Genomic DNA, 25,112 nt, shown 5'->3' with positions numbered 1-25,112 from the left:
CAGCAGGTGTTTTTGGTTTGCACTTTTCACTGCATTTTGGTGTACACACTGCACTGGAACTCTTAAGAAACAAGCCACAGAGCACAAGGTGAAATGAAGGTTTATTTGTTGCAAAATAAATATTAAAAAATTAACAATTTCCCATTTGAGCCAAGTTTCCTGCATTAGATTAGTGCTTCCCACATCCATATCCATGATGGCCATCACTAGGCTCCAACTTCTAAATCATAGTAATTATTTTATCTCTTTCTCTTCCCTCTCTGTACTCATTCAACATGCAGCAGTAATTAAATACTACCTTTGGAGGATTAAAGTAGTGCAGGACTCTCATGGGCTGACCACTTATATCTGAGAAATGCCAAGTGCAGTCTGCAACAGGTAACAGAATCTGTGGTCTGAACTCCCCTCCCCTGGAATCCCAAATGGAGAGGATAGATGAAAATCTGTTATAAGCTACTTTGGTGAACTCAGCTGAAGAACTGACATGAGCTCAGTTCTCTTCAGTCTATCAGGACAACTTCTAAGCACCTTGTTTTAGTAGGGTATTTAGTAGGGTCTCCAGTGTGCTCCACTCAGAAGTGATACAAATGCGACTGAATTTGTGAGGGTTTCACAAAAAAGGTACACTGTCAGTTCAGAGCCAGAGTACTTGAAGCAGCCAATACTCAGCCTTTGTGTTGGTAGAAAACAGGCACTTTTAAGTATCCGTATGATATGTATGCACCAGTAGTCTGTAAGTATAGGAAACTAATCAGAAATGACCCCTGAAATAGTTCCAGAATTTCAGCCTGCAAGAATTTAAATTATTTTTAAAGAAATGGCAGAAAATTGGGCAGTGTTAGGATTGCTGGGCTGGTTGAAGCTGCATCTAAGCTGCTCTTGATAGTCCCAGAGTAAGTTACAGTACAGCTCTTCAGTGTATGTTAGTTCCCTCTTCCCTTTCAATCTGCAGTTAGATCCTAGTAATTCAAGTCACAGCTCAGAATCATGGAATATGCTGACTGGGAAGGGGCCCATCAGGATCAGAGTCCAACTCCTGGCCCTGTGCAGGCCATCCCAAAAATCAGGCCCTGTGCCTGAGAGCACTGTCCCTGTGAACAACAGGGACCATACACGATGAGAATTAAGTTGCTAGACAATTGTATGTAGAAGCAACTTCCCAGAGTCTCCTTCTAGGATGCACCAGCTTTATCCAAGTCTTCAGTACTAGCTTCCTACACAATTTCAATTCTTTAATAGCAGTAATACTTGTTTCACTTCAAAGTTCACATGCATACCTGGCTTAAAATAAAACCTCAACCTTATCAGCCACTTAAAAAACGTCCCTTTCATCACAGGGATGCACCTGCATACACACAGTAATAGGGTCTCAGCTACTCAGATTCCCAGCCTTCCTGGCTCGACTTCCTTTCCCTCGTCATCTTCAGCTCTCAAGATCATACCTCTGTGGGTGACGGAAGCAAGCAGAGATTGGATTTGTTGATTCCACATCTCCTCCTCATTCTTTCTTAAAGGTTGAAGTGAGAGAAGATGACAAGGAGTCAGTCAATTACCAGTTCTTCCTAGATTTAGAACAACATAAGCACTGAGCTCACCACTGCAGAGAACACTTTCATCAGAACCTGTTCTTATACATGTCAGAGAGAGATACTTGAAGGTAGTATTTATTTTTTCAGTTTACAGGTGATATGTCATTTACAAAAAAATTACAGACAATGCATCCTTTCAGTGCAGTTTCAAACTAGTTCAAGAACAGGCAAAAGTCTGTGATGATTTGGAATGCTAGTAATTGACAGCACATGCTTTTTTCCCTTAATTGATTGGGGGGGTAAGGAATGGGGTACAGATGGGGTGATGAGGAGAAAATGCCAATGTAAATAAGGCCATGCGAATAAAAACTCCTCGGAGAACAGGACTCGTCAGTCTGGCGTATTTTTGTTCTCAGGTAATTGATGCAGAGATTGGAAGTTGGAAAAGACATTTGACACTTGTTATGTTCAGTGCCCCTAGAAGCTGCCAGTACCTTCCCATAGCTTCAATTCTATACCAGTGCTGTGATTTCAGATCACCTAATGAGCTACTAAAATAATGATTAAATCTTTATGTCTACTCTCCACCATTTGAATACTCAACTGTAGTTGCTGGGAGAAAGGAAGGTCAAGTTGAAAATGCAACCTGCTGCTGTATGGTGGCACAACTACAGAACAAGACAGTGTGACTACAGCATCATTAATTTCTTTAAAAGGTTAAATACATTAGACAATTCACCACGAACAAATCTATGATTTGAGGATGTAAAGAAGCCCAAACTAGTGTGTCATAAATTAAGCTACATCATTTGCATGAAGTTTGTCCAGCCACATCAATCCAGGAAAAGGCAAGATGGATTGACTGACTTCCACACCAGAAAGATCAACCCAAAGCAAGAGGGCTCTCTGTGAAGTTCCTAACGAGAGGAAAACTGTTTCATAATTTGCCCATCTGCTGTTTGCAGCACAATTGCTTCCTTTCTACAGTATTTGTAATCTTGAACAAGACAGGGTCTACAGAACAAGGAAGTGAGTGCAGATTCCAAATCCATTATTGGAAGTTTGAGCCTATGCTTTGTTCCTTATCTCACTTAATCCTGCCAAGGGGCTCTTAAAAGGAAGAGATCGTAACCCAGCAGTCTCTAGAGACTGAAGAGAATTCAGATGTCTATCAGCTGCTACATTTATGCAACAGCATCAGAGATTACAAAGATTATATGCAAGCATGACCTTACCTTTTGGAGCTTGACTCCCAGCAGTGCTTTCTGTTCTTGAAAGTCCCTCTGAACCCTCCAGAACAATTTCCCATGACATTCAAGTAAGGACTGCTGCACAGGAATACAATCTTTCTTCCAGCAAAGTCTACACTGAAGCAGTGTTACCTGACCTCCTTCCCCAGCCAACCTTTTTCCTAGTTCTCCTATGCAGTACTCTGGGGCTTTCTGGGGTGAGAATAAGGACTATCAAATTAATTCCCAAATAGCTGCCACAGGACTATTTCTAAGTAAGTTATGCAGAGGGTGGAAGGGGATTTAAGGGAAGATTGTGCATGCTTGCATATATTTACAGGGATCCTCGCCACATCTACTGACTTAAAAAACCCCTCTATTATTAAAGTTTGAAAATTAATTTTTGCAAAATTAAAATCAACCCTCAAGGATTAACTGGATATAAAAAAGAAACCTATTTTACAGCACTGACTAGTATTACCTTTAAAATCAACAGGAAAAAACCCCACATGCTGTAATATTATTTGATAAAGCAAAAACCGCCCACAACATAATCACCCAAAATGAACCAGTGTGAAGTTTTTATTTGCATGGCCAAAATATGTTCCTTTGGTTCCCCTGCAACTTTATTTCCCTTAACACACTCTAAGGTTTTTGCTGCAGAAGGAACAAGATGCAGCACTGCATACTTCCTTGAACAACCACTCCCACAACACCTAAACATTTAACAGATGTAGCAAATGACAACACCACGAACGGGAAAAAACTAAGTTCCACCATTCAGCATGGTCTGCAACAGCGTCTTTAGGGCTGGCTGAAGTGGGCAACTTCACTTTGGAAGGTCATTTCCTCCTTGTTTCTTTACAGTGTTGGTGGTTTCAATCCATACTTCTTTGCAACTTCTGTCTGGGCATAGGCAGCATCACAGAGTGAGTAGAGGTGGGCCATCTCCATTTCTGATTTGGCCAGGTTGATAGCTTTGTTGAACATTTCAATGGCTTTATCCAGATTACCTCTGAAATAAACAAAAATTTAGCCCAGTTAAGACTGCCAAAGCAATACTGCCATCTCTAAAACATCTTTTTTCTTTCAGGACTTACACTCTCCACCATTAATAACTTAAAAGGACTTCAGAAGGAACCACCACAAGAACCTGTGGTGATGCTGAGTAAACTCAGAGAAGTTGTCACCAAGCCTAAGCAACTAGGGCAGCTGTTAAACAGCCTCCCTCTTGAGAGCCCCAGTGGGTGGTGGTGCAGGATAAAATGTTCTCCAGAGGACACCAAGTTCACTAGAAAGATAATGCTGGGCAACTGAATGAACTCCCATCTCCCCTGAAAGGACTTAGTATACAGAAGAGGAAAACTAGCACAGACAGAAGCACATTATTTAAATAGGAAATGCTTGAAAAATTTCTCATGGCAATAGTTTGTCTGTCCTTTAGAAGACTAGACATATTAAAATGAGACTCAACTGTACTGTCAGCTACACGCCAAACCTTTGCACAGTTGCAATACAATGTTACAGAGCATTCCTCTTTCCCCCAAGAACTGCAAACTGGAGTCCTGTTGGCTGCAGGAGGAAACAGCACAGGATCCTCAGTACAAACAGCCCACGATGTCCAAGGACAACATCAGATACACACAAAGCCAGGTAATGATTGAGGAAGTCACTTTAAATGCAGAAGAGATGTATTTAAACATACACAGACTCATCTGCATGTTGTCCATTAAGTATGAAATTGGTGATGAGAAGTTATCAGATCATAAATCAGAATTCTGCCACAGAGAATGGAGGGCTTTACCTAAGAGTTACAGAACAGAAATCAGGACTTTGGGTAAGAGCTGGCCTTAGAGGACACCAGGGAGAAGATCTCAAGACTTAGGATCCATGAGAAAATTTAAAGAACTACTATAACTTCAGAAGTAACTAAGAACTTTTAACACTGCAATTCAGCATTACCTTTGCACTTCAATCGTTCCCATGGTCTCATATGCAAAATCACATTTGTTATCAATTTCAATGGCCTTGCTTATGAGTTCTAATCCTTTGTCTAAATCTTGCTTCCACTGGAGCTGAAGTAAACTACAAGAAAAAGAAAATTTCAAACAGACTTCACATGCTCCTCCCAAAACCCTCATCATGGTAAGCAGAACCATCCCAAATGTATAATGTATTTCATTTCTAATGCAGGTAGACAGTAACTTAGTAACTTCACGACTTTTAAAAACACCTATGTGAAAGTCACTTTCAATAAACCACGTTACTGCTTTAATGACTCTTAAGAAAGGCAAATTTTTCCCAAGAGGACTTGGTACATGTTGTTTTATGAAAGAAAAAACTTCAACACAAAGCTGAAACTAATAGGGCTAAAGGAAAAGTCAGATATACTTCAAAGAGATACTCAATTAGAAATGAACACTGATGAAACTTTCCTGAAACTTATCTGCAGCTTAGTCAAGACAAAATATAGAAATACATTTAAGAGCACAAAGATATTTTCACAAAGTTGTTTTTCCTGGTTAAACTTCTAAACATAGACATTCAATTCAGATTGATTCATCTAAATATGCTGACTGCTCACCACCAAAAGGACTGCAAACTCAATACATACCCTTTATGAACATATGTAGTGGCATTGTCTGGCTCAAGGTCAATGCATTTATCATACATTTCATCAGCCTTGCCAAACTGCTGTTGATCAGTTAGTGCCTGAATCGAATCAGAAGAGAAACCTGTTTGTCAATAAGTAACCAAAGCATGTGCTCTGCACTCGGCTAATTCTAATTAAAACTGTATTGACAACATGAGATTGGATGTGGTTCATTTATGGTAGAGCAGGCCAGGCACATCAGTTACCGGAGTTAAGTTTCAAAATGGAGGCTTTTTGGAAAGCTTCTGTGCTTTAAGTGCACAAATTACTGACCACACTGTCACCTGTAATGGCAGATCCACAAGCAACATGCTGTGTGCTGCAGATAAAAACCATTCTAAAAGTCTGTACCTGCAAGCTTCAACTCTTCCTTTTTCAAATACACTTCTTTCAGAAGGAAATGCACATATATTGCCAACCTACTTACAATCAGAACGTCTTATGCTTCCTACTAAAACCAGCAGTATGTTCTTAGAGAAGAAATTACAGTCTCTGTTACAAGTGTACTCTGAACAGCTGTTCTAAACCACAACGTGCCACTGGTAGCAGAACAAAAATGTCACCCTAGTTCCACACATCTGACTCTCAAATTACCCAGAGAATCCCTGACATTCATCAACTGAGATGCCACACACATGAGGAAGGGGGGAACTGCGCAGGAATAACCTCTGTCTCCTAATAACCACCTTCACGTCTCATTACTTATATCCTGCTTCACCAATTCCTTCTGTACTTCCTCTACCCCAGAACACCCACAACCATAAATGCAAGTAGCTTATTCAAGACAGCATGTGTTATCTCAGAACTTGGTGTCAAAAATCTTCATCTATTATTTGAAGAAATGTTATGTTATATCCAAGATAAAAAGTACAAGAGAATACAGCATGTTCTTTAAGAGAGAGAAAAACATACCTGAGCATAGAGTGCATAGCCCTCAGCACACTTTGGAAATTTTTTAATGACATCTTCAAAGCCTTTCATGGCTGCTTGCACAGTCAAAGCATTACTTCCTGTATACGCTTGGCGATACTATTCCAAGGGAAAAAAATAAAAGAAAATAATTACACCATCACCAGACTAAAAAAGGCTGATCAGGCCTCTACCCACCTCCCCAAGGGCTGCCTGCATTATAATAATTCAAAGTTATTTTACATAAGCTGAGAGAATTGGGATTGTTCAACCTGGAGAAGCTTTGGGGTTGCCTAACTGTGGCCTTCACATCCCTGAAGGGAGCCTATAAGAAAGACGGAGATGGATTTTTTGCAAGAGCTTGTAGTGACAGGACAAGGGGGAATGGATTCAAATTGAAAGACAGCGGGTTTAGATCGAATATTAGGAAAAAATTCTTGTAAAGGTGGTGAGACACTGGAACAGTGCCCAGAGAAGCTGTAGATGCCTCATCCATGGCAGTGTTCAAGGTCAGGCTGGATGGGGCTCTGAGCAACCTGGTCTGGTGGAAGGTGTCCCTGTTCATGGCAGGGGAGTTGGAACGAGATGATCTTTGAGACTGCCTCCAACCCAGGCCATTCTATGATTTTGTGCTAAGTTCCAGAAGGTGACATACCTGTACATCCTACCAAATCTGGTTTTGGGAACCTACCACATGTCCAAGTGTCTGGACTTGGAGAGGAAAATGGGTGAAAGAAGGAAGTCATAAGGCCTGATAATTGTGATAGCCTCCCTGTATTTCAAATGCTTAGAAATTCCAAACTTGGCATTCCTCCTCGTTCACACCATGCAAAGCTGTCCTGACAAGATTCTTGCACACTGAGTCATTGTACTAGCTTGAAATAGTTTGTTTCCAATTTCTTGATGCTGCCCGCTCTCCACAATAGTAAAGCTTTATTAAAATCAATTTTATGTGCTCCAATTAGAATGAAGATTTTTGTTCCTCTCCCACAAAACAGAAAAAATGTTTGAACTGTTTGAACAATGAATGTTTCAGAAGGAAAGCAGCAAACCCATACTCCAACTGAAGAAACTGCTGCATTATTCCTTTACCTTATTATTAAAAGACAGAGATGTTTGTTGCCCTACTTTCCTGTTAAATTGGAATAAACCAGAGAAACAGTGTTTTCCAGAACTCCTTAAAGAAAAAGCACCCAGATCAACCCCAGCACGTTACCTACCAGAGCGAAACATTTCTGTGCTTGTGCCAAGGCAGAATTGGGTCTCAGTCGGATACATTCATCAAAGTCTTCCACAGCTTCCTCAATTTGGTCAAGCAGGATTTTCAGCTACCCAGAATGAAAGAAAATCCTATTTCTCTATTTCATCTGTGCTTCAGACACTTACATGATAATTCAAATAGCATCAGTTACTCATATCATCTCCAGATCAGTTTTAGAACTGTCTAGAAACCTACAAAACCCATAACTAAAAATCACTGTCATACTATATTATCAAAGCCACCAGTGAAACTTTGGCTACCTACACAAGTAGGCAATGACCCTGTGTAGGGATTGAGAATGCTTGCATTTTAGACTGCTGCCATCACTGCTTCAGCATGATGTCCAGTCTCCAAAATTATGCCATATTTTCTCAAGTTGTTTTGCCTCTCTGTAGCCAGTATCTGTGGACTATTTGGACGTTGAAGCATTTCAGCTTTTCCAGCTTTCATTCCAACTTCTTTTGTTTGGTTGGGGTTTTTCTGGTTTTGTTCTGACATTCTTATTCCTCCACAGGAGCAGAGTTCACTTCACCATTCTCTTACTTTACTGTGAAGCTACTGTAAAACACCAATTTTCAATCTGCAGAAAACTTTCATTCCCTTCAGTCAAGACATAGCATTTCATTTCTGAGCACTAAAGAGGTCTAAAAAATTCATGGAGAAAGACCCTTGATCCATGGAAGTCTTCCTTACAAATATGACTTAGCCTCTCTGCATATGCTAGTGTTCCTTTTTTACTTCCAGCACCATTCATCTTGCAGGTCTGTGGCAGCAGGCTTCTCTAGGGCTAGAAAGGACACAGCAGTGTCATAAGGCAGAGAAGGATGAGCTGAACAGATCCAAGTCCAGGCCACAGGGCTGCAGATGTTATCAGGGACACGTTACCTCTGCTGTAACAAAGCTTCCTGCTGTGCAGATGCTGCTCTGCCATCCAGGCCCCTTCACAGAACAGCTTTTATCTGCCGTAAATGCACACAAGCCACAGTACCTGTAAGTCACAGCTTATACTGACAGAGGGCTTTCCTATAGCTATAGAAATAAACTGCTTCCACCTGACCTGAACCTCCAAAGTAGACTGGGTGTTTATCCCACAAAAGTTCCCAATTAGGAGTTCATGTTTTTCTGCCACAACCAGTACGAAGTGTCTCCAATGACACCGTTTTTCCTTTCAGTATATACTGAAATAGCCAAGTGCTGGGACCAAATCTCTAAGGTTTCTTACTTGTCCTCGATGGTGGTAAACATCAGCATTCTGAGGATCAATGTCAGCAGCTGTGTTGAAGTCCTGAGTGGACAGCACAGGCTGCTGCTGCTGCATGTACATACTGCCCCGTTTGATCAGAGCGTTGGCTCGCAGCTGCAAGAAATGGTCAGAGAAACATCAGCCACCCCAGTGTTTCTCCACATTTAAGGCTTCATTACAATCACAGTAAATTTTTCATATGACTAGTCTCTCCCACTGATAGGTTTCAATTATTCTAAGCAGGAGTAAGTTTCATGTTGACCCTAAATGCATCAGCTCCCTTACTTAATTTCAAAAATGTCAGCCTATGCTTCCATCTTGGTGGATTTCCAAGCCCTCCCAAATCCTTCTAAATTCCTATGTTTACAAACACATCAGTGTTTTTTGAAGCAGCTGAATATGGAAGTGTACTTAAGGTTTTTCACTTATCCAGAGTGGATAAGCCTCCAATTCCTTCAACTTCCCTCATTCTTTAGTTTGTACTGCTTATCACCTTTAGTTTGCACTACTCAGTACAGTTGTCTCAAAAATCAACAAGCCCTTGAACAAAACAATTTGTCAGGAACAAAACAGTAAATAAACCAGAATACTCCCATTAAAACATCTGAAAATTTGGAAAAACAACTTCTTGAAGTATATGGCAAGTTTATCATCTAACTTCTCAATCCCAACTACAATCCAGCCGAGACAGATTCTTACCTTCACATTTGCATCTTCCATGCTGATGACCTGATCTAGGTCTGGTTTGGCAGCACTTGCATTGCCAATAAGTAAGTAGAAAGTAGCTCGCAGAAGCAAAGCTTCTGCCATGTATTTTCCCTTTGCTTCAATTTCTTTTGTGCTTTCACTGATAATTTTGTCATAGTTCTCTTCTTCCATATATTGTTTTGCTCTCAAATAGCCAGAGCTGTAAATGATGTAAGAACAATTGTATATATACATGTATTCACTGAACACTGCAATTTCCATTCAGATGTTTCATCAAATAATTACAAATATTAACATGTGCTATACTTTTACACCACCAGCATAGTTCCACTGGAACATCCATTCCTGGATGGGGCCATCACAGACGGAAAACAATTTGCACAAAAACTGGCTAAATTACGTTGGAAATAAAGAAGAAAAATATTTTAAAGCTTTTGAATGTGAGCTTCAGTAGTCCCTTGAGTTTCTTTTTCTCATGAAGAACAGCAATAATCTCTGCTTTAAAACAAAAGGGTGGAATTCATGGACAGGAAAGTGAAATATTAAACCTAGCAATGTGCAGCCTATATGTGGAAGAAAGGATTTAATAGCAAAAAATTACAGCACTGCCTTGTTCTCAGCTGTGTCCTGGATTCAGTGAATCTGCCTGTAGATCAGGACATTCTCTCTTACTTTAAAAAAAAAAATCATAATGCTGTTTGCAATTGTTTCCAAACTGACAGCACTGCAATCTTCCAAAAATAATCTGGAAAGCAGCATAGTAAATTAAAGAGCCATTTATATGGTGCTCACGCTCCACTAAAAAAAAACCCAAACAAAACCACAAAACCAAGTTTTTCTACGCCAGAACAAACTTCTCATTTATGGGCAATTTGATTCCAGAAAGATAAAACACCCTTTCAGCCTCAGTTGCTGTAAATGCATATTTTCATTTTAAAATCCCCTTTTCCTAGCTCATCTTTTCCCTTCCAGTCCAAAGGCTAACTTGCTCTCTTCCTTGGAAATGCTCCTTCAGTATAAAATATTCCTTTCCCAAGAAGCATCATTCAGCCCTCTCCAGTTCTCCCAAGATTTACTGTGATACTGTAGTAAATATTCAGCATGTTTTCCCAATCTCATTGTCCTTCCTCTGTTTAGTGCAAGTTTGGAATCAGTCAGTCAGCTTTCACTAAGGCCTCACTTACAACACTGCTATCATTTATATCAAAGGATTCTCCATGCCAAGTACTACACAGAGAGCAGCACGTTACACTCAGCAGAATGCCCAAACCACTGAAAACTTAATTCCAATACCAAATAATTCCCAACTGTACTGTACACTCACTTTTCTTTTACTTCAGAAGCCTCTCCCTCCTTGTCCTTATCTTCATCTGATTTCTCACCCTTAAGCAAAGGTTGGGAAATGATATCATCTGTGAAAGAACTGAAGTAGGATTTAATGAACTGTGGTGAGGGCATCAGAGGCTCCCGATTCTGAAACAGAGAAAGGTAATTCCAAGTCATTAGGTGGTAAGATCAGATGGTAACAATGGAAATGGACAACAAATGTGATTATTAAAAAAAATTGATGGAAGAATCAATGTACAACTTCCGCTATCTCATCTGATAGCCTGATATTTTGGATTTGCCAGCTTGATGTTTAGGGATTCTTTAAGCTTCACATCACAATGCAATACCATCACCAGTGAAAATAAAGGGATGATATTTGGGGGGGAGGGAGGTAGTATCTTTCCACATATGTGGCTAGAAATAAGGACTCTTAGGATATCATAAGACATTGGGGAGATGTACTAAGGCATTGGGTGTGCACATAAATTGGGTGAAAAATGCAAACTAGAGGTTTAAGCACAAGCCTAAATTCAAGCAGATTCTGAATGGCAGTTTTCTCTGTTCTCCAACTTGTCCAAGAGAAGCTGCTGTCATTGTTACAGTGGAGACTAATGAGGCAATATCCTAGTTCTGTGCCGAACTTGGCCCAGATAAAACACATTTTACTTGAAGTCCCAGAAGCAACACCTCTCAGGTACTGAATCTTTTCTACAGCCAAAAAATATTTCTTGCTCAAAATAAACTGCACACAAGAATTACAATTCAATTTCTCCTGCAGGAAAACACTGAATGCACTCTTCTGAAGCACACCTATCTTGTGATGCTATGTGCACCACACTTACAACACCATCTGTTGTTGCCTCGACACTACACATTTACATGAATTTCTGTAGGAAAGAAATTCAGCATCTCAAAACCAACACGGGATTTCAGTACTTCAACCACCATCAAAAAACAAGCAAGAATGCTTTAATAACAAGCAAGAATGTGTGGGCACCTGTCCCAACCTTTCTGTAAACCTACAGCCACTTGAAATTACTGCTCCTGGCTACCTCTATGCTTCCACAGTTCTCTGCTCTGCAGTTTCCCAACATTCATGCATAGACATCTGTTCCAACACACCCAGTTTCCATGAAGTTGCAAGTTCAGAAAAGCCCTATGTAGGGCAGCACACCAACTTAGGGTGTCTCCTGAATGTCATAACAAATTTGATTATTAAAGGGAAAAAACTGCTAGGAGTAGATCTCTCTTCCCTGCTGAGGTTCCAAAAACTTTGGAGAGGTCCCAAAGGAAAATAACATTGGTACAATGGCAGCTTTGTAGAAACCAGTTTGTGTTGCCTGTTACACTTCAGCAGATGAAGACAGTGACTTGTTTACAACAACTGACAGAATGCCAACAACCAACTTTTCAACAACTGGTCAGGTGAAATAACAATTAGTCAGCAATATCAAAAGTCCTACCTTGTACTTCTCTTTGGCCTTTTCTTTTCCAAGGAGTTTAAGAACTTTATCAGCTAATAACATACTTTGCTGGTTTTGGAAGGCTTCTAAAATGCAGACTGCAGTGACATCTAGGAAACAACGTACAAAAGTGAGATTAAAGGAATTCTGATAATCACTGGAGTACACTAAAATGTGCCACTGAATACGATGAAGTACTGCCAAACTAATACACGTCCTGTTCTCAGGCAAAAGCCTCTGTTTTCAGTTTGCTGTATTTGCTGTATTTTTCAAGATACAAGTCTGTCTCCAAAATTATCTTCCTGGGACAAAAGGACTTCATGACAGTGAAGGAAAAGAAATTACATTTCTTTTTCTCTTCATCTTTTTATCTAGAGACAAACACACTTAAATGAATACTGAAAATGTATACCTCCATCAGGGGCTTTCACCATTTTGAAACTTTGAGGAGAGTAATTACATTCATCTGATGTTTGCATTGACAGTGCTAACATAGCTTCTCTTCTGCGACTGGTCTTTATTTTCTACTTCTAAAATTCACATTCAGTCCCATCACATCTCACTTACTCCTCAGTTTAAGAAATTTTCCTATATTCTATCTCAAATTTTTCTCTTCACCTCTGTGACTTTGGAAGGGAGCAAGGAGAAATACCCTGCTGGCCTATTTAAAGTGCCAGCCCTATCACATGGCTTTAATTCACACAGAGAAACCTCTGCAAATGTTAACCCACTGCTGCCCAAGTGAAGCTTTGCAGTGTGAAATGCATTCTTACCACACACTGTTTCTCTGGATCCTCCACTTAATGCAATGCTACCACGGGTTTTCCCTGTTCAGTTTTCATTTAAACATCAGTGAAGATGAACAGAGTCTGGACTTGAAATTCAAGTAGTGTATTGTCTGAATATTCTTGAAAAGTAAATGTCTTACCCTGGAGTTTTAGTATAGTTACTGTAATTCTGCACTGCTAGAGGGACTGTTAAGCCATCATTTATACAGAAACTCCCTGCAACTCTGGCATGGTCAGGAAGCACATCAGAGTCCCTGGGAAAATATGGTACTCCCAGAAAGAGCGTGTTATACAACCCCAGCAGACACACTCTGCCCAAAGACTGCTGCACTCCAGGCTTGGCTGCAGCAGCAGCATCTTCCCAAATTATACTGCTAGGGATCACTGGAGGAGTTTTCTGTTGGTAGTGGCAGGGTTTTGAGGTTTGTTTGGTTTTGCTTTCCTCCACTACATGGGCATACCCTACTTCCTGGGATTTTACTGGCCATATGTGGTTGGCAGGTAAAAGCAAGGTTACAGAAAAACAGTGCAGTTCATAAAAAAGCAAGAAAGCTTCAGATCTGAAAAAACTGCAAGCGAAAAATCAAATACAAATCAAGGCTGAAAATAATTGTCACTAACATTAACACTATTAACATAAAAAGAAGTTATATTTAAAACTGTCCTACTGTCACAGGGACACTTGATCTTTCTTGGGACTTTTATCACCTCGCAGCTACATAAGGCTTGTATTTTATTACAGCACTCAGGAAGTGCAGCTGATACATAGTGGTTGCAAAGGAGTGCACTAAATGAACTAAGTTGTCCTTTTCTAGTCACTATGGTCTTAAAGGGCATAAAGGCATTCTGCCAGCAGATAAACAGATAGATAAAATTTCCACATCTAATTTACCGTCTAACTTGGCAGACCTAATTCTTAGCCATTACACATAATGAAACTAATTTAACAGTTAGATTTGCCAGCCAAAGCACTGCCTTATTTTCTGTCCTTCTTTGATAATATAAGCACATTTGTCTTTTAACTTAACAGCAGCAGGAATGATTTCACTCGGTGAAATTTGTATGGCTATTTTCAAGCACTATACTGTAGCTCCAAAGTGCCCTGAGACAACACATCTGACCTGTAGTTCTTAATTTCCATGGCTTCTCAGTTACATCTTCCTGACAGTTCAAAAGGTATTCTATTTAGGAATAGCACTTGGAAGGATTTGACACAGTAATTTCTGCCAAATACATAGTATTAATATTAAAAAAAAAAAAAAAAATCAATCTGTTCTGGTTTTCATAAGCTATGCACCAGAACAAAATGCTACTGAAGCTGTTTTCCCTCTAATACCTGTCCAATGCATTTAAATTACTGTAATACTTTTGTTTCTGACCATGTATCTCTACTTGCAAAAACACCCTCATTGCTGTAGTAGTGTAATTTCTCTAAAACAAACAGAGAAGAAGAAAGTCTGTTTACTGCATGGAAATAGAATGACTGTTGTCCTGGTTGTCATGTTAGATGAATTCTATTATAAAGCGAAGGAGTTTCCTGGAAAAAGAATACCTCGAGTTGCTACAGTAACATCAATTTCTCAGCAGTTATTTCAGATGTAAGCAGATGAGAGCTTGAGAAATGTGAAAAGGTTTCTTTTGACAAGAGAAGAATATGTGTTTGCCAAAGCTATGAATGGTTTTAAAAAAGTAATTCTGTATTACTGTAGCTACAGAAGTACAAACAAAACAATTCCAGAAGTTGCCACCTCCAAAGCAGCAGAGCTAATTCCACTTTTAAGTATACACAGCACGGGCCACTCACCTTCTAAACATTCCTTCTTATTGTCTAGCTTCTCATGGGCCTTGGCGCGTCTGAAGAGAGCTTTGACATACTTAGGGTTAAGCTCAACAGCCTTTGTGCAATCTTGTGCCACTTCTGTCCATTTTTGCTGTGGGCAGAAAACAACACAGTGAGAGAGGCCCCACTCAGCTCCCTGCGTTGGCTCCCCACAGCCAACTCCAGGGTCACGCGCACCCAGCGTGGCTGCGGCTCCGGGTGCTCCGGTTCCCCTGCTTGCCTCTGCTCCTGCAAGTGCCTCAGGGACAAACTGCCTGGGCACCACTGCAAACCACCTGCACAGAAAAGCCCCGGAACAGAAATGGAATTCCTACAGAAATATTAAACCAGACAGTGTAAAAATCCCATGGGAGAACATAACGAGTTGAAGCAAAGATGCTTGCAGGAGGTAACACGGGGGCTGAAAGACTGGTGTAAAACAACTAGAAGGAAAAAGATGGAAATATAATGAAACCAAACAAGTTCACCAAAGTCCTGAAACTTTTTTTTTTCCAAATTATTTAAATTTATCAAAACATGCTTTTCTAATAGAGAAACCACACACATTTGGGATTCATTAAGGCATGAATTTGTGTTAGACAAGAACTGGTTTATCCTTCCTCTAACACCAGATTTATGTAAGCACAGTCTCTCACTTGATACTTCAGATTGTACAAAGCCAACTTTTCGACTCCTTTATACAGCTCACCAACTCGACCTCAAAAGCAAATCCATCATACCATAATAAGCAACACTGGTTGACTTCTAAAATAACACCAAGTACACTCAGCTGTTGAGTAAATGTTACTTCCCTATGTGCAAAATTTAGGTCTTGGCCTTTACTGTGATCTCTGTGATTTTTTTTGAAGTATCATCCTTCCAAAATATTTGGCCTTTCACCTTTCTTTCATACTCAAGAGAAGTAAAATTAACTTATACACAAGAAAATTATTCCAGAGAAAAATAAATTAAAACTTTGTCTTAGAAGAACAGGATGCACAAGAATTGCATAAGATAGACTGAGAGTAGTTAACAGAAAATAATTTTATTTACATGTAGCAAAATATGATGAGCTGAAAAAAGCTGCAACAGCATCTTATTGTGAAGGCAGCAGATGTTATTACCTGGGACCTTTCAGTGGATGAAAGTGACAAAATACAAAATTGATAATGCTACTTTTTTTAATAAACACGTAATTATCTTTAATTTCTTACCAGTTGTTCATAGGCAGCAGCTCTATTTTGATAGAAGGTAGAAAGATCAAGGTTTTTCTCAGGAGGGCACAGGCTGATAGCCTCAGTGTAACACTGAATAGCTAGCTCATATTTTCCTGCTTTAAAATATTTGTTTCCTTTGTTCTTGGCTGCTTGGGCTCTACCAAGAGGGCTCTGAAAAAGAAAGTGATAGGTTAGTTCAAATTAAAAAGGCATCACAGCACACAAGCTATGCACTTTACGGCTCATCTTCAAAGATATGAAAATGGATCTGAGTTGTAAACTGTAGCCCAGACTTCTGAAAAATCTCACTGATTTCATTTCCTGGAAACATACAAGAATTTTCTTTTGCAAGTGTAGCAGACAGGAGACAACCTCTTCACAAGATTCACTACAATGGCAATAAACAATGCAGTGATTTCTGTTTGGAAAGCTAAACAGATTGTAATCTTTTACATGGCTGGTGATCAGAAGAACCAATGAGGTAAGCTGTTTCTGCAAAGGCTAAACGTGCAAAGACAACAAAGTCTTCAAAGCAATTCAGACAGAAGAGTTTCCTTCTGAAATACATACAGCCTGTAAGACCAGAGGTGACTCATCAGACCATGAATTAAATATGGAAAACATCTTGTGGAAAGACCTATTGAGCAAGACAAATAAAAACCTCTAAGGAAAATAAAGCTGGTTTGCCTTTCATGCACTAGACAAAGCAACTTTATAGCTGACTCCTCTACAGCTTCACACACTGCTTCCCACAATAACAAGTGTTGGACCATCACCATCTTAGCAGGGGATGGGAAACTTTGCTGACTGGCCTGAGATCCTGCTAAATGCATCTTTATGTTCTGCACCACATGTTGATGATCTGTATTTCTGCAGAAACTAACATTGCTACCTGCAATCCCTAGATTTACACATCAGTTATCAAATCTTGTGGTTTGTAAGGGATCAGATGTAGAAGTGCTCTATCAAAGGGGTGTAACCTGCATTCAAGAAATAAAGAGCCGCAGAAGATTCTAACATTGATCTTCTGGATTTCTGCTCCTCTGTCACAGCCTTGCTTCATTGACAACATTTTGGGACAGTTCTGCCAGACAGAAATGAACAGATGTATGAGCACATATGCCATTCTACAAACCTTTATGAGGAGGGAAAGACTACAGACTGGGGACAGGAGTGCCTTTAACAATAGCTGCGGGATTCACTGCATCTCTCCTGCACTTCAGATCATCTAGGATTTGTTGGGAACTGTTCCTGCTGCTCTTTGACCATACTTCTGCCTCCTCTCCCCACTCATCCACTGCCAGGGCCAAACTACAACCAGACAGCTGTAACACAAATTTAAAACCAACTTTGCATTTCACTTGCCCATTCCCCTTAATGTCTGCTCATTTCATTCCAACCTGATCAATTTTTGCATCTAAGTGATTTACTTTAAAACTGAAAACCTGAGGGGAAGCCAGGACTTGCTCTACAACCTGTCTTTTAAGGCCTGGATCCCTATCCTGACAGGAGAAAATCAGATAATGGGTACTAGCCTTAGTTCCTACATAAAAGCAGGCATCCAAATAGAACAAAAGGATCTTAGAGGCATTATGCTGAGGGGAGACTTACAAGTGAAACCATATAAGGGAGAGAATTTCTTAAATATCCCTACTGCCAGAAAAGCTCTTTTCTCACAAGTCATTAATCATTGGGCTCACAGGAAATCAATCTGTGCCGTCTTCATTGTTCACAGAACAAGGCAATCTGCTAGGCTTTCAGATTTTTCTATTGTAAGGCTTTAAATTTAAGTTGATAAAAGATTATTAACTTCACCCCATACATTCTGTGTAACTCTGTGGATACATAAGCCAGAATTAGAGTGCAAATATTTTTACTGAGAGCCAAGTAACTGTGTATCTGATAAGCTGTTTCTTTAAAACTTAACCAAAGTCTCAAAAGGTTAAATTTATTTTGAGCAGGTCCTCAATTTACCTCCAAATACAACGCTTTTCTTTTAACAAAGGAAAGGGTTATGCATATGCTGCAAACTTAAATGCATGCAAGTTAGCTTGAATTTTTTCTTGTGCATTTCTAGAGCAAACCACATTAAAAATGCCTTTCTGTAATAATCTCACAAAATTCAGTGCTGTTCCTATTAACTTGGATGGAAAAACACATGATATGGGCCACGTTGTATCATTCATACATGTGTTCCCAGTGTGAAAATTATTTAAGACTGCAGAAATTAAGCCTAACTGCAGCTAGGTTACTACTTTATGATCACTGCCAATTGCTGGAGGCCAGGGATCTCCTATCCCAGTGTGTGCCCCAGGCTGAGCAGTCCATGTGTTCCATCCTAGGCACTCTGAGAGCCCTGCCCCACAGCCCTTGAGTAAAGACACAAAGCTACAGATGACGAGTGCTGGATAACACCCAACGGCTGCTCCAGTGCCAGGCGTGGGAATCGTAACTGGAAACAAGATGTGTAGGTCTGGGGCCGTCACTGGTGCTCGGCTGGTTTTCGGGAAGCATCAAGTCTTCAGACAAGCCTACAAAGTGTGCATGCACAACAGTGAACAAAAACTTCAGAGGCTACGGACATGATGCCGAAGTTATTAAAAGAAGTAACTCTGTTATGTGAGTGAACTTTTAGTAACAGAGGCAGGGTCGCAGACCACACAACCAATCATACAGAAATGAATCATGGAACATTTGCTGACTCTGTGGGGTACCCCCTGCTGCACCCATTGCATGAGGCAAGAAATGTGGGGGTAAAGAGTCAGAACTTAGAGCACAACACGCTCTCATGCAATAAGTCAGCAGTAGTGCCCAAGGCAAGGAAGAAATCAACTTGTTTGTTTGTTTATGCTGCCTTAAACTAGACTGCTTGCTCTGAGATGTTTTATCTCTGCACTCTTAGTCAAACTGCTCTGCTGTAGCTCTCAGTATGCTCCCAAAACACCACCAAATCCAATGCATGTTTTTGTTGGGTTTGGTGAGGTTTTTTGCTGTTGTTGCTTTGGAGGCTTTTTGGTGGCTGTTTATTTAAAAACAAAAGATATTAAAGAACTCACATTACAATATAGTCTGCAATACCTTTTTGTGATAGCACTAATAAGAATATGAAAAGTAATTCTTCACATAAGGTCAGGTTTTGAAGGTTTGTCAAGCCTTAAATTTAACCCTGACAAATTTTTTAAGCATATTTTTTAAAAAATTCCTTCAATTGCTACATTGGACGTACACAAGATGTGTACATAAGAAACTGATTACACAAACAAACTTCATGTACCTCATGCACAAGTAATCAAAAAACCTCACTTCTTCCATTTTCTTGCCGAAGTAATAATTCTAGACATGATTTTCCAATTACACTGCTTCTCCTCAGCTGACCCATTGCCATCCTATGTGGCACACTGCACATTTTTTATCCCCAAGGTGAAAGTCCATATAGAGCAAGAAAAACTCTCCAGTATGTCATCTTTTGGTCAAAGAATCTGTGCAACAACCAAACCAGCTCAATAAAATGAATGTAAGTTCATAACAGCCCAACAAAACAAATAGCTCAGAAGTTATTTGCAGCTACACAAAAAGTAACATCTCAGTACTCAGAACTGCTTTCAGCAACTGTTCATTAACAAGTCTTAGAACAGAGCTTAAGCCAAAGGACACTTGTGAAACTGAGTTATCAGTTCTCCAGGTACCTGAACAAGCAGATTGCTAACTGTCTAAAGAATAGACAACACTGACAAAATATTCCTAACTTATAGTTTAGCCTCAGCAAACGTGCTTTCCTCACAAAATGTTCAGAAACTGTGTGCAAACAGCAACTTAACAGCAATAGACAGCCAGCTGCAAGAATAATAATGCTTAGTAGCTCCCAGCAACGGCAATATTGTTAAACTAGCAGTTCAGAACTTTATATATTTGAGAGAGACTCTTATTCAAAGCAGAACAAGAAATTTCCTGCCAGCCAATGATGACAGTGATTCACAACAGAAGCATGAGCAGAGAGTTTCAGCGTTTTCTTTTGGTTGAAAAGGATTTGCATGAGCCCTTGTCTGACAGATGACATGGAGGGTGACTACTGCTTCAGCCATCTTAATTCAACTTGCAAAAAAGTAAAGCCTTGCTCTAGACCTCTTTTTCGTCCTTTCCAAGTAAGAGGACCCTCTTAATGAGATGAGGTACCAGGAAAAAAAAATCCTGTTCTTTTCTGAATACCTATCTTTCCACTACTTTTTTTTTTTAAACTAAGGTTCATCTCAAGTCTAATTTCAAACAAAGGCATTAACTGAATATAAATGGTTTTAAAAGTCTCCTTAGCACTAAAACCACTATGAGAAAAAGTATGTTTACATGAGCTTTAGAAGTAAATTCAAAGCACAAGCAAGGATATATTATAGTCAGAAATAACAAAGCTGAAGTCTACAGGACAATTTCACAATGTTCTCAGTCAGTCACCTTCCTGTCAAATGAATTTGCCATCCACGCCTTCCATGAATAAGCAAGCTGCACATGAGCTGCCAAGAGTCTAAGAATTGTTCTACTGCTATTGTACGCACATTTAGGAGTTCCCTACACCTGTCCACTGCAGCTGGCATGAAACAGAAGACTTACAGTAGGTTGACAGTGAGATTTATTAAGCAATAGGTGCACAGTACAATAGAAATGACTTCTTAGTTACTCTGCTTAGATCAGTTCAGAGTAAGTACCAACATGAGTGTATCCAGACTAAGGGGTTCAATTCGTTCCTAACCTGATCCGATGTCCCAGCAGTGAGAGAGGCAGCATTCAGCAGTTGCTACTAAAACAGATACTGGGAAGAAGCCATGCTAGCTGGCTGCTGATCCCGATATGTGGCACCACAAAGGCCGAGGCGTTTGTCACGTTCATCCACCACTGACTGCACTCAAGGACTATGCCCAGCTCACAGGAAAGTGTGCGGCGACAGGGAACTGCTGTGGACAGCAATGGCTTTGTCTGCAATACACAAGGCCACCCAGCTGACCTCTCTCACACCAAACACAGGGTTACCCTGTGAACTTGCTGAAAGAGTTAAGGGGTGAGATTTGGACTATCACAGAGCCACAGAAGGAATTGATTCCAACTTCAGGGGAAAAAATACTGAAGCAACCAACACATTACCTCACTGACTATCCAGTGCTCACTCCTGTAAGACAAGGAGGATACAAAACCTGTTAAGAATTTATCATGGAATAAGTTTAAAAAAAAGAATCAATTGGGCACCAGCTAAAGCAATATATGCAAAGCACTCCATGTTTGAATTATGCAATATTCCCTACAAACTAGGAGAGCACATACAAAGCCCCTGTTACTGAGTGACTAAAACACATTCCATCTAAATTACAAGAAACAACGACAACTGTCATTAACAAATGCAATTTGGTTTTATGACCTTTAAGTCATCCATAGATGAAGTTTTTTCACCATCACTTAACTGGTCCAATAATACCAGTTTATTGTACTGCTGAGGAGCTGTGCTTACAGGAGAAGGAATCTCAAAAGTAGTTCAGCTTTTCCCGATATAGCACCTGTGCTAAGGGCTTCTGCCAACACAATGTCAGTCACAGATCACACACTTGGCCAGTGCATCAATGCCAGGAGAATCCTCTGGCGTAGACACAGCCTGGGAAAAAAATGTGAGGCCTGTGCAGCAGGTAAAAGAAAAGCTTGAACTGCATGCAAAATAGTACCAAGTCTGAATAAAGAACAGGGAAGATATTGGATATTACATATTTTTAAAGAACAAAGAAAAATAATTCAAGGTCATGCCTTCAGAAATGGTGACCAGAACATCAAATGGATACAGGGGCTGACTTAATGAAAAGCACAAAGAAGTATGAGTCCTAAGTTACATCTATGAGTAAAAGAATAGTTAGTTGTCACAGCTGTTGGTAGCGAATTCATTATTGACCCATGTGTTTTCCAAAAGATTTTCCTCTTGTATTTCAACTGTGAAATGAATTACTGGCTCTTATTCACTGTGCAGACTTGTATGTAAAATCCAACTGAGTTTCAAAAAATACCGCATCATGTTAGAAAGGCAGATTAACACAATGCAAGCAGTTTGACAAGTGAAGCATCTGCACTGGTTGTACTTTCCAATCATGGGTCTTATCAATAATATCCATAACTAATAAAACATGAGAGGAAACATGAAATCTACATGGCATCATTGCTTTGGACATGAGTAACAGGAAGACAATTCTCCACACACACATAAAGTAGTCAACGGAACTCGCAGCCACATTTATTTTCCTGCTGCAGCCGTATTTTGACCAGCTAGACAATTATCTCATGTAATCAGTCAAATCTGATATCTTCTGCAGCTTTCCTAAGCAATACCTCCCATTTCTTTACAGTGTAAGCAGTGACACTCTTCAAGAAACTTTGGATCAGGTCACACCACTCAACTTATTCTTAAATGCAGAGTCTTCTCATAATTCAATTTGTGGAGCAACACACAATATTTTAAATCAAATGCTACATAAGCGTTTTAAATGTTTTAAGCACTTCCTTTCTACAACTGCAGAATGACTACAAACCCTTGGATATTACTGGAATTCAGAAACACAATCAAGGAACCCAAAGTGAACATACCAACAGGGAAATCACTGCAGCGAGACAAAGGTCACAAGCAGCCTGAAAACTAGAGCTCACACTCAACAAGCACAGTCCCATAAATATGCCAAATGCTGCTTGCAGCCACGAGCCAAAGTTACCACAGTAAACAGTCTGAATTTGTCCTGTGTACACAACTTGTTCAGTGCTGTTTGGTGCCCAGGAAGGAACAAATCACTGCATTCAAATAACTGCCTCAAGGTCCAACACAGGTTTTAGAGATTCTGTGCTTCCAGGAATGCCCGAGGGAAGCTATGATTCACTAGCTGGGGAAGTTGCCACCTTCCTCACCACTCCCACGTGTGCCTGCCACTGCCTGCCCAATCGAGTCAATCTTCATCATTCAAACCATCAAGGTTAAAAGAGACTTTTTCCAGTCTCTGGAGGGTGATGTTTTTCTCTCCTGATCATTTCAGATGGGAAGTTTAAACTGTCTAACAGTTCAAAGCATTTTGGATGATGCACAAGAATGGGAGAAGAAAGTACAGTACGGGACATTCTTGTCAAAGTCAACCAGTTTGTCAAATCCATCACTTTAAGCATGCTTGTCAACTGCAACCTCACCTCAGTAACGGAGTGTGACTGGCAAGGTACATCTGTGGCTGCAGATGTGCAGAAAGTGCATCTTAGAGGCATTTTCCAAACACAGATATACAAGAGAACCATAGATCTGATCTGGACTCTGATCTTTCATGTTGTCCTTCAGTTTTTGCACAGACCATTTTATCTAAAAATTCTCAGAACGGTAATTTACAACGGGATAAATGTAAGTTTTAAGAGCATTCCTACTTAGGAAAATTCTACATTTAAAGTCTCTGCTGCATAAACTCTGTGGCTTCTATATTTTCATGGACTTGATGAGAAGATGCATTTGGCAACGCCTGTTCTCGGAACAAACTACTCCTGATCGCTGTGCTAAGTGCACTGTGGGTCACACAGGCTGACCACAGTGAGACATGGAGCTCCAGGAGCATGTCCAGCCAAGAGTGACAGAGGTGGTTAAGGGACCCTAAAGGAGAATGACCTGATCAGCCTTGAGAAGAGATGGCTGACTGGGGACCTGGACCTCATCAATATCTATCAGCATCTGGAGGAAATGTGCCAAGAGGATGGGACCAGGCTCTACTCGGTGGTGCCGAGCAATGGAACAAGAGGCGATGGGCAGAAACTGATGCACAGAAGTTCCACCAGAATATGGGGAAGAACTTCTTTACTGTGCAGTGACCGAGCACTGGAACAGGTTGCCCAGCAAGGCTGTGGAGTCTCCCTCACTGGAGATATTCCAGATCGTCTGGACACAATCCTGTGCGATGTGCCCTGGGTGACCCTGCTCGACCCGGGAGACTGGACCAGATGACCCACTGTGGGCCCTTCCAACCTGCCCAGTCTGTGATTCTGTGACCTGCCGGCCGTGTCACGCAGAGCACGACAGGATGTCACCCGAGCTCCATCCCATCACACGCCTGCTCCTCGGTCGGGACCGGCACCCTGAAAGCCGCTTTCCGGACCGGGCCAGCGGCCTGCCGGGCCCTGCCTCCCGGAGATCGCAGCCCGGCCATCCCCACGCTGCTCCGGGCGGCCCGGCCGGCGGCGGGACCCCGGCCCCGGCCCCCACGCGGCGAGCCGCTGCAGGCGGCGCCGCTCCCCGCTCACCATCTCCTCGTGTCCGGGCCCGTCGGGCTGCCCGGAGCCGCCGTCGCCGCCGGGCCCGGGGCTCGCCCGCCCCTCGGGGGTCTTCCGCTCGCTCGCGCCCTTCCCGCGCCGCGCCGCCCGCCGCCCCCACAGGTAGATCGCGCCGGCGCCCAGCAGGATGGGCGCGCCCAGCACCAGCGCCAGCTGCCAGCGGGACAGCCCCGCGGTGCCGCCGCCGCCCGGCGCCTCCACGGGCTTCGAGGCGGCCATGACGCCCGGGAGTAGGAGGAGGAGGAGGAGGAGGAGGAAGGAGGGTCAGCGGACACGCGGGGCGCGCCGGGAGGGCGCGGGGAGCGCCGCCGCTTCCGCCTGCCCGCAGCGCCCCCTGCCGGCGCGGAGGAGCGCCCGCAGCGCCTGTGAGGGAGGCGGGCGGAGGCGCCGGGCGCAGGGACGGGCCGGGAGCGGGGGAGCTCCCGGGCACACAGCGCTGGAGTGGCCTGGGGGCCGGAGGGATTCGTGCGGACGGAGTTCTGGGCCGCTCACACGAGAAGTGCACTCCACATCTGCGGTGCTGTGTCCGGTTGTGGGCTCCTCAGTACCAGAGAGACGTGGAGCTCCTGAAGCGGGTCCAGCAGAGAGCAACCAGGGCGGTTGAGGGACTCTTAGGAGGAAAGGCTGAGGGAGCTGGGCCTCTTCAGCCTTGGG

General features: G+C 41.6%; 1 protein-coding gene across 1 annotated transcript; it reads right to left on the bottom strand.

The window, feature by feature from the left end:
* Positions 1 to 84: 84 nt before the first annotated feature.
* Positions 85 to 24,692, bottom strand: TOMM70 (translocase of outer mitochondrial membrane 70). Its single transcript, XM_039558266.1, has 12 exons — positions 24,429 to 24,692; positions 16,146 to 16,319; positions 14,917 to 15,043; positions 12,325 to 12,434; positions 10,857 to 11,005; positions 9,524 to 9,731; positions 8,804 to 8,938; positions 7,541 to 7,648; positions 6,324 to 6,440; positions 5,373 to 5,470; positions 4,721 to 4,843; positions 85 to 3,773 (listed from the first exon to the last, which is right to left on the bottom strand). Exons 1-12 carry the CDS (start codon positions 24,675 to 24,677, stop codon positions 3,620 to 3,622), a joined length of 1,752 nt encoding a protein of 583 aa, XP_039414200.1. The 5' UTR covers positions 24,678 to 24,692; the 3' UTR covers positions 85 to 3,619.
* Between the last annotated feature and the right edge of the window lie 420 nt (positions 24,693 to 25,112).

This window comes from Corvus cornix, chromosome 1 (assembly GCF_000738735.6).
Source record: "Corvus cornix cornix isolate S_Up_H32 chromosome 1, ASM73873v5, whole genome shotgun sequence".
NCBI classification, from domain to species: domain Eukaryota; kingdom Metazoa; phylum Chordata; class Aves; order Passeriformes; family Corvidae; genus Corvus; species Corvus cornix.
The sequence above is the reverse complement of the archived record's forward strand: the minus strand, read 5'-3'. Positions and strand labels throughout refer to the sequence as shown.